This window comes from Cyrtonyx montezumae, unplaced genomic scaffold (genome assembly GCF_038088225.1).
Source record: "Cyrtonyx montezumae isolate F1298 unplaced genomic scaffold, pur_monq_1.0 scaffold_8, whole genome shotgun sequence".
NCBI classification, from domain to species: domain Eukaryota; kingdom Metazoa; phylum Chordata; class Aves; order Galliformes; family Odontophoridae; genus Cyrtonyx; species Cyrtonyx montezumae.
Window position 1 is genome coordinate 109,806,231 of NW_027072089.1, and position 16,735 is coordinate 109,822,965.

At 38.9% G+C, this 16,735-nt stretch overlaps 1 protein-coding gene across 1 annotated transcript in view; it reads left to right on the top strand.

Moving 5' to 3' along the window:
• Positions 1-16,735, top strand: part of RFTN1 (raftlin, lipid raft linker 1) — an 89,379-nt gene that overhangs the window by 21,161 nt on the left and 51,483 nt on the right. The window contains exon 3 of the mRNA XM_065752963.1: positions 14,356-14,542. Coding sequence (XP_065609035.1) covers positions 14,356-14,542 — 187 coding nt within the window. The remainder of the gene's footprint in view (positions 1-14,355; positions 14,543-16,735) is intronic.

A 16,735-nucleotide genomic window follows, 5' to 3' on the forward strand; every position in this document is an offset into this window, starting at 1 on the left:
CTTTTCAGCGCCCACATGTGTATGTGTGTTATGTAGCCTAATAAGTATTCTGTCTGTATACTATGCAAATCTACTGCCAAGTAAGCATCTCATCTGGGCCTGCCATAACACACCTTTTTCCATTAGGCTCCAGTTTAATGTTGAGTGAGTTCCAGGTACACACAACCCCTTTTTACCAGTTCATGGTCAGTCTGCAGCAATTTCAGATCTATCCAGTGTAATGTCATGGTGAAATCCTGTTTGAAAATTACTGTCTTACACTTATGACATTACAAAGCTGATACAGATTGATGCAGCCTCCAGATTGCATTCACAGAACCACAGAATTGCAGGGGTCGGAAGAGACCTCGAGAGATCATCGAGTCCAACTCCCCTGCTTTTTTCTCTTTAAGTGATGAGATAGTCTGGAAAATTTTCCATCGTTTGTGTGGAGGATGTGAACTTAGTGGCATTTACTGAGCACTGTGCCAGTCTCGTTTCCAGTTCCCAAACAAGCCTCTCTGGTAGTAGTTCAGGTATGGCAAAACCCTAGCATGTACTGTATTTTTTTGCCCTGTAGTGTGAGCATTAAACACAAGTCTTAGTGACTTAGTTTTGTCTTTCTGCTGTCATACAAATTTGGGATATCGTGCACTTGAGAAGAGTCCAGGTATCGTAATTACTGTGTAAAATTGCAACTTCCTGTGACAAAACCTTCATACCCAGCAGACTCTTGGCTTATGTGTACAGTCATGCTTTTGCAGATGACTCAATACTTGTACTATGTGATAAACTTAAGAACTGCAGCTGTTTTGGGGTTTCCCGGATGCAAAGTGGCATGCAAGAGTTTACAGCTGAAGTCCACTGATTACTACATCCAACTGACGTGGCTCTTAGTGGTAAATGGTAACCCTGGCATTGTAGTAAGGTCATGTACAAAAACTGCAAGTTTAAGGCTTTCCAGCCAATTGTTTTCCTTTTTTTTTTTTTTGCAATGCCTGCTTATTCGTATAAATGGAGCTTTGTATAGTTAAAATTGTAAAGGACTCTCAGCTTCCTTCCTTTTCTTCTCCCTGCCCATTCCCCCTCAATAATCATGCTCTCAACTTGAGACTTGCACTGATTAGCTGCAGACTTGCTGAAAGAAACAGTCCTTTTCAAGAAGAGGAGAATCTCATTAAGCCTTTGCTGTGAGCTGTGGCTCTTGATCAATGCTCTAAAGACAGGCTTGACAGTCATCAGATGAGTTAAGAACTGCAAAAATATTACCTATCTCAGTAATATTACCTGTCTCAGTCATCAGTTGAAAGAGTTCATCTCTTTCTGAGAATACAGAAGCTTCTGCGTGCTACATGGTACATAAAATATTAAAGACATCAAGGATGTGAGAAGTCCTAAAGATGCCATATGTTTCCAAATGAATTGATAAAAGGCCTTAAATCTAAAAGAGAATGTGGTATGAGGTTTACAAATAAATAGATGGAATTTTGATAAAGTTAGAGATAAGCCAAGACATGGTTACTGGGGAAATACAAATAAACATCAGTCTACTGCTGTAGTTCCTTGGTTGCTGAGCCCTTCATTGGTGTTCTTTTATTTGAACATTTTTTTCCTGAACTTCTTAATGATAACTGATAGAAGAATTGACGAATAGTGCTAAATTGCATGGGTTAATTCACTAGCAATTATTGTACAGATTATTAGTAAGCAAAAAAAAAAAAAAAGCCGTCTACTTTTATCTCAAATCACAAAACAAAAGAATGGAAAGACTGACAGAGTGAATGTTCTTTTGTTACGTTATTGTATCGTAGAGTTTGGAACTGTGTCAGAATTGGTTTTTGTATGTTTATGTTGTTTGTTTACTGAGGGATGCTCGGCTCCGATGGAGCATCTGTCTTTCTCTGTAGCCCTTCTACTCGTTTTACCCAGCTGGGTTGAATGCCTTGATGAAGCCTTTCAAATGATCAAATAGATAAAATTGTATGTATTCTTTGGGATTATTTTCATTGTTCTTCACCATGTGTTCACTCTTGAATAAAGAGAAAGAATAGAATACTTTATAATTCTTTGTTGTCAAGCTGTATTTTTGCACTTCTCGCAGGCTTTGTTGTTTGTTGGTTTTTTTTTTTTTTGTTTTTTTTTTTTTTTTTTTTTGCTACAGTAAATTCTGGGGAAAGATGGGTCTGCTCATCAGCAGATATTTCCCCAGAACCCTCCCAAAACTACTCATGGAACTCAGACCACCACTTTGCATTTTTTTACATCAGTCTTAGTCATTATTTAAATATTCTAGCCGTGTTAGAAGACTGCTTTACCAGTGATGCTTTGTTATTAAGACAGTAACAGGTCTGGCTCTACTTGACCTGAAAGGTCCTAGAATTGATTAATTCTCTATTTTGTAGAATGCACTTTGGAGTGCATAGAAGCAAAAAAAAAAAAAAATTAGACCCTCTTGAGGCTGCTTGTGACCACGCTTTGGGTTAGGAACAGTAAGAAAACAGTACTGGCCATGGCACAGAGACACTGCGCTTTGCAGTCACAGGAATGTTCCTGCGGTGCTGCCTGTGCTAGCAGTAAGTAGGAATAACAGCGAGCAGTTCTGTTGTTCTGTGTTGGCAATAAATATGAATTTTTGCCCACTACTGTATATTTTATATTCCTTATAACAGGAACTGAAGATTCAACCTGTTTATTTGCTTCTGCATTTGTTTTATATCAGTGAGAAATATCAAACTGTTTCTTTTGCTGTTGCTAACCACCTGAAAGGGAACCTGTCCGGGGTGAAAAGGTTTCGATCTCAAGGCTGTCTTCATAATGCTTCATAATTGTCACCTTTATGCCATCAAAGAATCTTGTCTCTGTTGGACGGGGCATCCGTTACATCACCACTGCATGTACTTACCTTCAGTGGCTTTGAGGGTACGGTGTCTCTACAGCAAGTGCTTTAAATGTGCTTTTCCTGAAATAAATATAAGATGTTGCTTTCTCATAAGCATTGGGGGAAATACTTTGATCTTTTTGCAAAAGAATTGCAAGAATTATCTTATTGCAAAATAAAAAATAAGATATTGTAATCCTACTTTGATTGTTCCGTTCCAATGATAGCTGATTTTGTGTCCATTTTCCCATGACCCACATTAGACAATAGATTTGTGTGCTATCAGAATCACTGTGTGGGAATTCTTCACTTAAAAAACAGAAACTGGCCACATTTTTCTGAAACAAGGGAGTAGGAGTTCAGATTCTAGAGAGTGACAGGAAAATTTGCTCTAAGCAAAAAAAGCAGGGCGATTTTTGCCAAGAAAAACTTTTTCCTGTAGTAAATCCATCACCAATGCTCTAGCAGACTTGCTTAAAAAAAACAAAACAGTACTTTTGGGAAGTGCTTTGTTAACTTTTAACAGCCTTTTCCACTACTCTTTGGCTTTCTCTCAAGCCTTCTTGCCAAGTTGAAGTGATGTGGTGTGTTTGGCAGTGACATGCTTCGTTTAGGTGCCAGTGGTGAGCTATTGCTTGCAAGTCGTTTGCAATACTCTGTGAAAGCCTTATCACTTCTAAATACACTGTTAGGGGAGTTCTAGAAGGCAGTATCCCGTAGTGCTTTGTGCAAGATTTTGCTTTCAGTTCCTTACTTTTGAAGGATTTTATTTTCTTAATTCAGAAGGTTTGGAAGTGGTAGTGTGGTTGGTTTTTCTGCTGTTTCTGAACTGTTTTCCTAGGTCAATTTTAAACCAGTTTGCTAGGACTTTAAAAGACGATTGTGTTACTCCCAGCTGGCAGCTGCGTACAAGACAGAAACCTTCGTGTGTCAGGAGAAGGTGAGGAGCACTTAGCCCTGCCCATTCAGCTAAGTGACAGCTCGCTTGCCTTAGAGCCAGTGCTTGTGGCTTCGTTGCCACAGCAGTGCTGCTTCTTTACAGCTCCGAGAGCTGTGGGGTGGGGCAGAATGCTTAGCAAAGACAGTGTATTTGAGGCTACGGCAGTAGAGGATTTGGAGAACAAAAGACTCATCAGTGAGAATCACTTTTCACTCATTGTGCTTCTCATGGGGAATGGCTTATGTAGGAATTAGTGTAATAGCACTGATACAGGAAGCAAATTCAGTTTATTCTGAATGATTTTCATCTGATCTTTAACCATGGGTACCAGTAGAGCTGGTCTGTCCCATTATGTGCTGACTCTAAAACAAGCTGTCTTTGGTATAGGTGTAACCCTCCTGTACCTCATTTCTGATGGACATGATTGCCTGATACGCTGCAAAATAACCAGTCCACATCCTTAGATATAAGTCCTAGCTTTATATCTTCTGGAATTAGTTTATGTGGTTTTTCTGAGGATCATAGATGAGGTAACGTGCCTTTTCTCCATGCCAAATTAATCAGGAACTCATGGGGAAGTTGCTTTGTGGGAATTACTGCCATCCTTTATTTCTGAACATTCCCACACAAATATTTGCACATAAAGTGTGCCTTAGCAGAAGGCATTTCCTATGACATTTGTGAACAGAGAGGATTGGAACATAGGATCTTCCTCTTGTGACCTGTTCTCCTGCAGGTACCTGGACAGCTTGAGATGGAACGGGTCCATAGGAGGGCCACTAAAATAGTGAGGGCTGGAGCACCTCTCCTATGAGGAAAGGTTGAGGGAACTGGGCTTGTTTAGCTTGGAGAAGAGAAAGCTCCAAGGAGACCTCATTGTGTCCTTCCAGTATGTGAAGGGAGAGTATAAACAGGACGGGGAACGACTATTTACATGGGTTGATAGAGATAGGACAACAGAACAAGGGGGAATGGTTTTAGACTAAGACAGGGGAGATTTAGGTTGGATGTTAGGAGGAAGTTTTTCACACAGAGAGTGGTGAGGCACTGGAACAGGTTGCCCAGAGAGGTTGTGGATGACCCATCCCTGGAGGCATTCAAGGCAAGGCTGGATGTGGCTCTGGGCAGCCTGGTCTCTAGTGGTTGGCAACCCTGCCCATGGCAGGGAGGTTGAAACTAGATGATTTTTAAGGTCCTTTTCAACCCAGGCCATTCTATGACTTTACGAAAATCTGCAGTGGTAGGAGAATATTCCCAGTATCAGTAGAGCTAAATGAGAAAATAGGAGAATGGGGATGGAATGCTGAGAGGAACGGTAAATGTTGTCTGGAGAAGGTTTTGCATTTGGTTTTCCATTGCAGTTCCCAGACACACATAATAATTGGCAAGGAATACAGACCTAATTTACTTCTTATTTGTTTTTAAAATCTGAGGGTTTTCCTGGCAAGTTATATAGGTTAGGTGGGTCAGGGTGGGGTTACATGGGTCAGTTTTGTTTCTGTTTATAGTCTTAACACCTCTTGTGTGTTCTGAGTATAGGTGTCCATGGAACTGTTTGTCTTAGGATCATTAAAGGATAGTGTCTAAACAGGAAATCCAAACACCAGACATCTTCCTTTTCTTTGGATTTAGTTTCTCTGCCTCGTGTTTGTATTGAATTTCACCATGTTGCAGTTTCTTACCCAGTGTTCCTTTTGAGACATAACCAAATCTAGGGCAAAAATTCTATCTGAGAATACACCTTCAAGTAACAAAGTTTTCTTAGTTATGCAATGCATGTTGCATGCTTTGGCTGCTATGACATTTATTCAGTTTTGCCAGGAAAGCTGAAAACAATTTAACTGACTTCTATGAAAAACTTCAAGATTACCTGAATGAAGAGGTTTCATTTAAAAAAGAACCCAGGGAACCCTGAAAAGTTAAACTTCATGTTCTCTTCCAAATGAAAATGTGCATAAATAGGAAATGTCATCTCTTTATCTAAAAAAAAAATAATCAAATATTCCAAGCCAAGAAAATGATAAAAAGATCAAAGTCACTGCTGTACTTATGCTAATTTGAAGTATTAAGTGCTTAGTATGTACTGTTACTTTTGAAGCAGAGGAATGTTATTGATGCAAGCAAGAAATGAGAGCATCTGAAACAGGTTAATATATGGTCTTTAGTCACAGGATTGGAAAAAATCCATTTCAAGCTTTTAAAAAAATCAAACAAACTTGGCACACAGTATCATCCTGATTCCAGTTTTACAGGATAGACTGAAAATAGCTGTTACAGCAGAAGGGGAAAATGCATGTGAAACACTGGAGATTTAATGTGAAAAGAAACGGAAATCGACAGGTTACTTTTGAATAAAGCCTTCAAGCATTTTGAAGCTATCTATACTTTTTTTGTGTATATGCAGTGAGGTGCTATGTATAAAATGCATATAGCCATGACCTGCCAAGAGGATTTTGGTTTCCCTGGAGACTATCAGTTTTCTGTTGCACAGGTTGGCTTGGTGAATAAGAGCCATCTTGATAAATCCAAACTGTTCTCCCCAAGGTTACTGGATATGTCAGTAAATTTGGATCTTGGTGTTGAAGGTTGAATTTATAAAGTGCAAATGTCTTAATGTCCTCTCTAGTGTTCAGTTATTCCTCTCGGTATGTACCTAAAATATGCAGTAATTATCTTGTGAAGTGGGGAAAAACCTCCTTTATGTAATACTTTGATGGCAGTTTTATCTTATTGTCCACGTTGTGCCAAATCTTTGATTTTAATCATAATTTTCAGTGTATCATGAACAATGTGCATGGAATCATAGTGCACGTATTCAGTGACAATTACTGCTGTTGACTTCTTTCTCCCCCCTCTTTCCCAAATGTTTTGAAATCCTCTTGTCATTTTTCAGCCTGAAAACTAGACTTCAATCAGATTTATAGTTACTAATTATCCAGTGAATATGGAAAAATTTCCTAATATAATGCATGCAGCCTTCTTTGTTCATCTGTGCTTGATTAAAAGAAACCCCAACAATTTCAAGACTGCTTTCAGTTGGTTTGGATAGAAATACGTAGATTGATGTAACAACCTTTCTGCTTATTAACTCCTTGAAGAGTCAGCACGTGCAGGGTTTCATTGACAGCAGGATATAGCGAAGTGGAAAGCTTTGAAATGCCACTTATTCTATTTCAGAGACTTTTTTGTCTAGCAAGGTGATTTAGAATTTACTGAAGCATGCCTTTTGTACTCTTCTGAGGATATTATCTGTGCTTTTTGCAGCTCCTTTGCTATGGCTCCTGTTTGCTGATTTTAAAATTAGCAGAGTTCAGTGTTAATTCTGTTTTATCCTGTTAAATCTGTGATGAAAATTTGTCAGAAATGTGGAAAGAATGTTAAAGTGAAGCATAAAATAGAGGAGAAGAAAAGGGAAAAGATGGGAGTTATGCCAGGAAAGGAGAAATAGATGGAAGGAAAAGTGTAGGAGGGAGAGAATTGGAAATTCTGTAGGCTGCAGCATATCTGTAAAGCTCCCTGGTGTTCACTGCTGTTACTGCTAAAAGAAAAGTAGTAAGCAAGTTAGCTAGAGAGGGATCAAACAAAAAAAAGATGTATCTTTTAAGCTCTCAAGTGTTATCATGCTACTGGCTGTGGCATATCAGAAGATGTCAGTAAGTTTTTTAACCACTACATGGTTGTTGGGTGGCTCCTACTTGGCTGCATTTTAAAATGTTTGATTCCTGACTGCTTGCTGTGAGAGCATATAACTTGCTGCACCACTGTGTGACTGATGGGAAGTCCTATTTTATGTCTTCTTAAGCTGTTAAAAGGAACAGTAGGTGTTCAGTGTTGGACTTGGGCAGCTGAAGTATTGCCATCAGTAGATAAGCTTGGTGTCTGAAGACTTAAGTGCAGGGAACCAGTACTCTATGGTGTTGGAAACAGAGATGTGAATAAATGTTCTGGCACTTCCAGTAGTTCAGAATTAACCCTTTGTATTTCAGTGTAATGTTTGCCTTTGGAAGCTTATACAGATGTGTGAATAAAATACTATAACTTTGAACAGTTTCCCCATTTGGTTAGATGTAACTGGAGTTCTCTTGGATTTGTGAAATGCAAATTATCTGTCTTTGTTGTCTCTGTGTTCGGTCTGTATCAGTTTAGGAAGCAGAACCAATTCCTTCCCTTTTGCAAAACATCATGGAGGGACAAACAGGTAACATTTCAGAGCTACTCAAGAGAGGATAGGATTTGGTTATTCTTCTGTACAGTCTAAATGAGAAATCCCTCCCCTTCTTCATCTTTGTAATTTTGTATTTTGCATGGCTGTTAACCCTTTCATCTAGGTGCTGGTTTTCATTTTGCCCATTTTGCATAATTCTGCCCACAAGCTAATACATGTAAGTGGTGAGTCACTTAAGAAGGGCCTGCTGATTTATTTAGGTAACTAGATTCTGTTCCGTGGGTGGTTTTTCACACTGTGTGGTGGATGTGATAGCCTGGGCATGTCATTTTTTTTTTTTAACACCAAAAATAAAACTGTTCCGTGTATAATCCCACCATGTGCAGCAGATGTAGCCAGTTCTTAAGATACTTATCTTATGGTTGCAGGATACAGAAATGGAGCTTCGATTGGACAACAAAGATAACCTAAAGATGCTATGAGATTAGGCAACGGAATTGATGAGAGGAAGTCATCTAATCTCATTGCATCTTTGAGCTGTCTTAGTACTTTCTTGCTTTGACTAATGCATGTATCTGCTGTTTCCTAAAGGAAATAAGAGGCTATCTGTGTATGTCTGTGTGTGTCCTTACGCATATACTCACATACATATGTATTCATCCATACACTTACATGTCTGCGTAAAGATATTTATATACATCCCTTCACAAGGTGTATATGCAGTTTCAGTCTTTCTCCTTTTAATCCTCTCCTTGAGATAATGTGCTACTGCTTTTGAATATTTTTAAGATCCATTATTAGATTTTCACTAAAAGTAAACAGCAGGAGCTTATTGAACGGTCCTCCTTCATTTAAATTCCTGATTTCTCTGGCATATTCACTGTTACTTCCTTTGATGGGGACATTTATTGTATTTGCCTTGAAAATTGAAAGAATGTCATTTAGCATAACCAAAGAGCAATGTGAAATATTAACAGCCAGTGCCTTACCTCTCATGACAGCCTGAATGAGAATACACTGAGACTGTCTCACGCTTCTTCAAAGTTTAGGAGCCTCTACTCCTCATGGGAGCTCTATTACAAAGGAAAAAAGGTGACAATACAGCATGTACTATTTTCACTACAAAAGGTGGGGCTTTTAACTCATTAAATTCTAGCATGAGCGCGTTTCAGTTAATCAAAGCTGTGTAACACTGTGTGAAGCATCATATATTCCCTTCCATGTTAGTTGTACTGCTTGAGGGTTTTAATCTGGTAAGTTCAGCCGAGAAATAATTATTTGGAACTCTTTGCAAAACTTACTAGAAACCTGCTTCCTGCTTGTCTTCTTTGAGTTACATTATTAGTGGTTTTGCTTTTACTGTCACTGGGAGTACTCTTGACTCTTTGGTACATCGTTGTTGTTAAGAAACTACTTGTGGATTCAAGGAGGAAAGAACTGTTACGGTTAAATGAGAGTAACACAACTGCATTGAATCCCATGCAGTTTGTACTGTGTCAAAGAAACCAGGCAGTATTTTGATAATATTCAATTTACAGTTTGCTTTCTGCTCTCCTAAGTAACAAATTGGCCGTACCAAGCTTTAATAATTGAAGAGGGCGATGGCATGGATTCCTTCTGCTGTTTCAAACCAACTGCTAAAACCAAACTGTTAAACTGCCTTAGAAATTTTCTTATTATAGCACGGAGAGTATCTTTTCAAGTCTGTTAGACAAAAGCCAGCCTTTTCCCAAAGGTTTTACACTGTCCCCTCCTCCAGGTGTGTACAGGCATCCACCCACCTCTCCCTGAGGAGCTCAGAGCAGCACTTGTTTACTTGTGCATCCTAAGTGTTGTGAGCATGGGCTCGTCTCTGTTCTTGTACTTTACAGCAAGAAGGAAATGCAGGAAATTTTGTGGACTTAAACCAGATTTATGCATTCGCTCGTACTCAGTCAGTGGTATGCTCTCTTCCCATGTTATTGTCTCCATTCGTTGTTGCTTTTTAGCTTCCTGCTAGCAGACATGCAATTACAGCCACCTTGGTGAGATTCATGAAGCACAACAGAGCAAGCTAATGCCGTTTTCTATGAGGTGGTCACTAATGGCAGAAGGTAAATAGCCAGATCTATTATAAACCCTGCAGGAAATCAGTGGATGTTGTTGGGTAATGGCTCTATTACCATACAAGTGCAATTTTGCATGTGTCTTCTTTTCATCCTGTGTGCTCATTGGTAGATCTGGTCGGGACCATTGATGCTAGTGCCTGGCCCCTATCTGAGTTCTTTAAGGCAGTGCAAGAGGGAGATTTGGGTTAAACAGTCAGAAACTCACGCCTCTATTTGACAACTTCAGTAAAGAGAAATTAAGTTAGCCTCATTTTGTCACTTCATGCCAAAGTGCTGGCACTTAAGATAGCATAGCTATGGTTTAACTAATTGCTAAACAAGTATAAAGAAATCAAAAAGTAATAAGATTTGTTTTAGCTTTGGCATTAAGGTAGGTAGCAGGAAGGGAAAATTGCTTGTTATCAAACAGCACAGCTTAAAATATCTGATTCTGCTCAGAATATATATTTTAAAAGGACGTACTGTAGCTGGTACATAAATAAATAAAGATCCTTTTCTGTATTAAGCATGAAGTAACAAATGAAACCATGCTTTATTTTGTAACATTTCATAAGTATCTTTTTTATTTTTAAGTGCTGGACTTAAAATTAGACTTTTATGTCAAATCTATCTTTTTATTGTTTTTTTTTGTTTTCTGTGGAAGATGAGGATACTGAGGCAAATTTTCCCTGCTACTGGCAAAGAACGTGCAGGTCCATAGACCCAGAAAAGTCATTTGGACCATATAGATATCCTTGGCTCCAAAAGCTACCAGTACTTCTATTTCCATTCGAACTTTTAACAAAACAAAAAGAAAAAATATCACAGCATCTGTAGTTTAAATGCTTCTTACACGCAGTTTTAGATTCAGACAGAATAAACAAAAGATTCTTTGAGGTCATTTTTTGAAGTGCAGCAATAATTATCCATAAAGATGAACAGAGGGATGGAGCTCTCCCCTACAAGGACAGGATGAGAGAGCTTGGTCTGAGGGGACCTTATAGCGGCCTTCCAGTACCTGAAGGGGTCCTGCAGGAAAGCTGGGGAGGGACTTTTTATAAGGGCAGGTAGCAACAGGATGAGGGGAAATGGTTTTAAACTGGAAGAGGGTAGATTTAAACTAGATATCAGGAAGAAATTCTTTACTGTGAGGGTGGTGAGACACTGGAGGATGCTGCCCAGAGAGGTTGTAGGTGCTCCCACCCTGGAGGTATTCAAGGCCAGGCTGGATGGGGCTTTGAGCAACCTGGCCTAGAGGGAGGTGTCCCCCTGTGGCAGGAAGGTTGGAACTGCATGGTCTTAAAGGTGCCTTCCAGCCCTTCAACATCTTTGATTCTATGAAATAAGGAGACATGGAGCAGAGCATAAAACTTGGATCTCATTTTGTTTCAGGATGTACGTGCGTGCTGCTAAAAGAGTTCAGCTGAACCTTTTGGCAAAGTAGCAGCTTATCATGACTGTAGTACGTACTGGAATTATCAGAGTTTTTATTCGGTCATTTATTTGCTTTGCTACCTTACGCAGTTCTCTATTCTACACAACTTCGTTTTTCCTTTTGAGAGAAACATGATTAGAAATGTTTAACAACTAAACCAAAAAGTTGGATGGGTTTCATTTGAAGTTTTATAAGACTTCATGAAAATGTTATTATTCTGTATTTAAGCTAAAGTAAGGAAAGGCTAGATCAATGACTGCTTTTATAAATAAGGTGTTTTCAAGTAGGTTGAACCTTAGAAGAATTAGCTGAAGAAATAACTGAAATCTTGTCATTCAAGTTTGAACACGGAGGATAAATGTGGCTCTCCAGGAATGTGTGATGTCCCTCTTCAAACAACTTCTAAAGAGAATTTTATGATTGTTAACCCAACTTAGATGTGTACTAGGTACTGTGAAGGTCACAACCGAGGATGGCTGTTCCGAGCTGAAAGGAAAAAATAACTAAAATTCATTAAGCACAGGGACATTTGACCACTGTTAGTTGCTGAGAAAGGATTCACATTTTTTTCTCATGCAGTGTAAACTGACATGCTGTGAATAATAAATCTGAAGGAACCTCTTCCAGTCTCCAAAGCAGTGATAAGGTTTGTGCTGGATCACTGTGGTGAGCTTCAGGTATTTGAAGAAAGGTGAAGACAATCAGGAGAAGACCCATAACAATTATTTAGAAATCTAGAAAATATAAGGGAACAGGAAGCATTGAAAGATCTGGGTTTATGCATGCTAAAGAAGACAAGATTAAGGTGTGATATGTGCTAGAGATTGTAAAATATTGATACAGAAAGTGTTGTTTTATTGAGGAGGTAGCAACTCTGAATTTCAGAGCAGGAAATTTAGATTGAGTGCTCAGAAAACCCATTGAACTGTGAGGATAGTGAAGTACTGAAAGATTACGTATGGGGCTTGTGAATGGAGCTCCATTTCTAAAGGATTTTAAACATAGAGGAGGCAGTCTGTGAGAACTATCTAAACTAGGACTGATCCTGCCTGTAGGTAATAAAATGGCCAGAGTGGATGATCCCTTACAGCTGTTTTCTGTTATTTTCTCTTTTTAATTGTCGAGTGTCCCTAGGCTCCAATTCCATGTATTTTCACACTTTCCCTTCATGCTAGCTTTTAGGGGTAAATAGTCACACTCCCGCACTAATGAGTGGACTTTCTATGAGTTTTAACAAGGCATACTCAGAAGAATCGAGACACTGGGTTCATGTGCAAGGTGAACATGAGTTGTCGTAGATGATTGTGGAGCACCATTACTAGAATTAACATTACTGAGTAGCGTTTAAACATTTAATTGTGTCCAAAGAACTCTCTCATTTTCAGAACTGTAGCAGTTTTCATGTTCTTTTAACTAATTAAATTATTTGCAACATATTTGGACATTTTTGGAGTCCCTGTGTCACGAGAGGGAAAAGGTATTTCTGGCATCTTTTTTTTTTCCCTGTACTGATCTCCAGTAGGGTCCAGTAAATGGCTGTCAGTTGTATTATTTCTTAGGGGGTATCTCTTCTAATGATTCTCATGTGATTTTTACGCTGTTATAGAAGGTAGAACCATATTGTCTGTCAATATATGCATTGCTTGAATTTCTTGTTTTACAAAAATTAAAGTTCTGCATCTTACAGTCTTTGGTCAGAGCATTCCGTTATCCTCCTCTGAACACGGTCTTATATGAAGAAAAGGCATATAAAGCACGGCCATTCTGTTATACTTTGAATTATTTCACTGTATTATTAGTTTTGAATATTTATTAGTCTTTTATAACCTCTTTCATTATTCATAATGGGTAGCTACAGAATTTGATGAAAAAAGCAGAACAATGAAAGCTTATTTTGCATCACTGATGTCTTTCATACAAACCGTTCTCTGGTGAATTTCTTTAAGGAAGGCCCAAGCTTGCAAGGTGCTGGGAACCTCTGTTGTGCTTTCTGTGACATGCCCTCCCTGCTGGTTTCAGTGGGAGGAGAAGCTGTTCAGCACCTCACCATATACTCTGCTCCAGCATAGTTAGGAATGAAATAATAAGTAGCTCCCAACAGAGATGGAAATGAAAAGGCAAAGGCCAGGGAGGAAAGATATCTTTTCAGAGGAGATTTCAATGTGTATGAAGATTTATTAATGTAGAGAAAAAGAGAGTGAGAAGTTGTTTTAAGCGATTTATGGGGTTTTCTCTAGAAGCCCACAAGACTCCAAGGAGATGCAGGGAATTGCTATACTGCCTGCCTGTCTGTTTATGCATTGAGTCTCTGACAGTGGCCGATAGTAAACACACTGAGCATGGATCATTTTCATGCTTAGGACTCATCCTCATTTCTAATATGTACTGATTTAAACCCTGAGATTCTGGGTTTAGTGTCTGTTTGAAGAGGTTTCTCATCACTGTGGGTGTTTATTGCTTTTAGTATTGTTATCAGTATACATACAAAATACTCTCTGGATGTATTGGTAGATACTTGGGCTCAGCAGTGTTTTGTCAGTGATCTGCAAGTAAAACGATACAATTTTGGTGTAGCTGTCTACTTCGGTTTGTTGGTTTTGAATTTGACATGTCCAGCCCTCATTGACTATTCCCTTTCCCTCCCAGGTTATATAGGGAATTTGTTTTTTTAATCACACCAGTCTTGTGATACAAGTTCTTTGTCAATACAGTTTGCTTAAAACGTGAAATACAAAATGGGCTTCAGGAAAGGTCAATTTCTGTGTTAATATTGTAGATCGGTGTGAGGCTTGCTTAACTCTGAAGAGCCTGGATTTTAAAAAACATGGTAGTCTGGTGTAAGATTATTGACCAATTTCGTTTTGTTTCCAGCTGAGCTACCCGGATCATCTGCAATCAAGCTCTCCTCTTTGCGTGATCTTCCAGCCCAGCTGCAAGAATTATACCAGCAGGGCTTCGTCTTGGCTGCTGTCCACCCCTTCGTGCAGCCAACTGATGAAAAAGAGAGAACTCCCCAGGAACAAATCTTCAGGGCTGTGCTTATCAAGAAAACAGAAAGGTAAAGCAATTCCAGTGAACTGGGATAAAAATAGACAATGTGATTTCCTGCTGAGTTTTGACCTACATCAGGAAATTATAGCAGTTTGCTGAGCAAAACTTGATTTTTTTAATTTTTTTTTTTTTTTTTTTTGTGGGCTTGAATAGGCTTAGCATGCTCTTCGTGTTTACAGTTCATCTCCAGTTTGGCAGACAACTCAGGGAATAACGAGTTGAAATATGCTCTATATTTTGGGATGTGTTGTCGTGAAAGGCAAACAAACAAACCCTATGCCTGACAGTTTGTGAGGATGGTCTAGTTGATACCCTTTAAGAATTTATTGGATTAAATTAAAACAGAAGAAACATTTGCTTACAGAAGATGTATTTTGTGTTTAGAGGGTTACAGTTAACGCAATTAATTTGAAAGCCACAGTACTAGTACATACTTTAGGCTTTTCTTTCCTCTAAACAATGCAAATGCTTCTAATTTTTGAATCAGTGCAAGCTCCTTAAATAAAAAGATAGTTTCTTGCTTTGTTCAGAGCACTAAGATGCATTAATATTCTACATAATCACAGTTGGAGGATGAATAAACAAACAGGAATACTGTTCCTTTATGTTTTAATCTGATTTTTGAAAACATCAATAGAATGTACTGTTAACTAGTCCAAAAGCAAATTAAGATGTGAATATTTTAAACACAGATTTGGGATTTTACTTCACTGTTTCAAATAGTGTGTAATGTTATTTGAGCATTCACAGCAGCTGTGTTATTGCGATCATGTTGCGTGGTTTTCCCACATTAATCGCATTCTCCATTCACCCCTTTTTACAGTGACCTTCACTGAAATGTGGGGGATAACTCAGTTTCCACTTGCTGATTCCAGTCTCTCTTATTCTGCTCCTGTGTGAACAAAAAGATTTAGGCACCTCTTTAAAGCAAACCCACCATTCAGTTCACTACAGCCTTGTGACCAATCGGTAGGAAATATGAACAGGGTCAAACTTCAGTCTGCAAAAGAAGTTCCGTGTTTCATTACCAAATATGCAGGCATTAGGTATCTGAGGCAATGTTAGCTTCTAAACAAACTGCCTGGAGTTGCTTTTAGTTTTATTAATGCAGAACTTTGAGCTGCCTTCCTGATCTAGTTGTTTAAATGGTTTCCAGCTTTATGGTCAAAACATAAAATGTTTGGCTGAGCATTGGGCTTCTTGAGTAACATTGAGATTGGCTTACCTGTTCATTAGGCCTCGCTTTCCCTGCCCTTCCCTGATGCAGATAATGAAAGTGTGTGCATGCCTGACTTTGCAATGGGGTCATAGGGCTCAGCATCTTTCAGGACTCAGATATGTCAGGGGAAAGCAGCGTTGCCCTTGGCAGTGACAGTGTAAGAATGTAATGCCTTAAAGCCAGAGAGCTCAGCATCTTGCTGTTGCTCCATATCCAGTAGTTTACATCTGTGCAGAATGGATGTAGAGGGGTACAAAATCTTAACTGCCTACTCACTTGCTTGGATGCCGGTGTTTCACGCTCTTTAGACAGCTGTAAATGACTGTACAAAATTAAAGACAGTAGAGAATCTTAAACCAATTAGATTTCCTCTTATGTTCACACTTCATTTCTTTGCATTCTCTTTTCTGTCATTTCTGGCTGCCTGAGAAAGAGGAAGAAAGTTGGTGCAGTGGGAAAATACAGAGAGGTATCAGAATGGGAAGTGACATCAGTTTGGTGTTACCTGTAGTTTAAATACTCTTGAGTTTGGCTGAGGGTATGGGAGAAATTGCTTTCCTAGTGTGTGAATGCGATGACACTGAATTGTCAAGCACAATGAAGAGAAATGGATGTTCTGTGGATTTCACATGAGCATGAACTGTGTAGAGACCTGTTGTACTGGAAGCATGGGTTCCTCCTATTCCAGCAAGAGCTGTGTGAGCGTGGAACATGCATGGCAGTAGGAAAAAAAATTTGATAAGGTCTTTCTCATTACATTGCTGGTAAAAAATAAATAGTAGTTTTGTCACTGAAGACTGTCAGGTCTCAGGCGTTATCTCTGTATAAAACAGTTAAACTTTTGGGTAGATGCTAAGGTCTGCTTATGATATTTGTTTATGAGATTAGTGTTAAATTCTTCTGTGAGATTTTGAAGTGTGAGTAGTCGAGCTGCAGTCATAGGTTCAACACTAAACACATGAAGTTAAAAGTGGTCTCCTG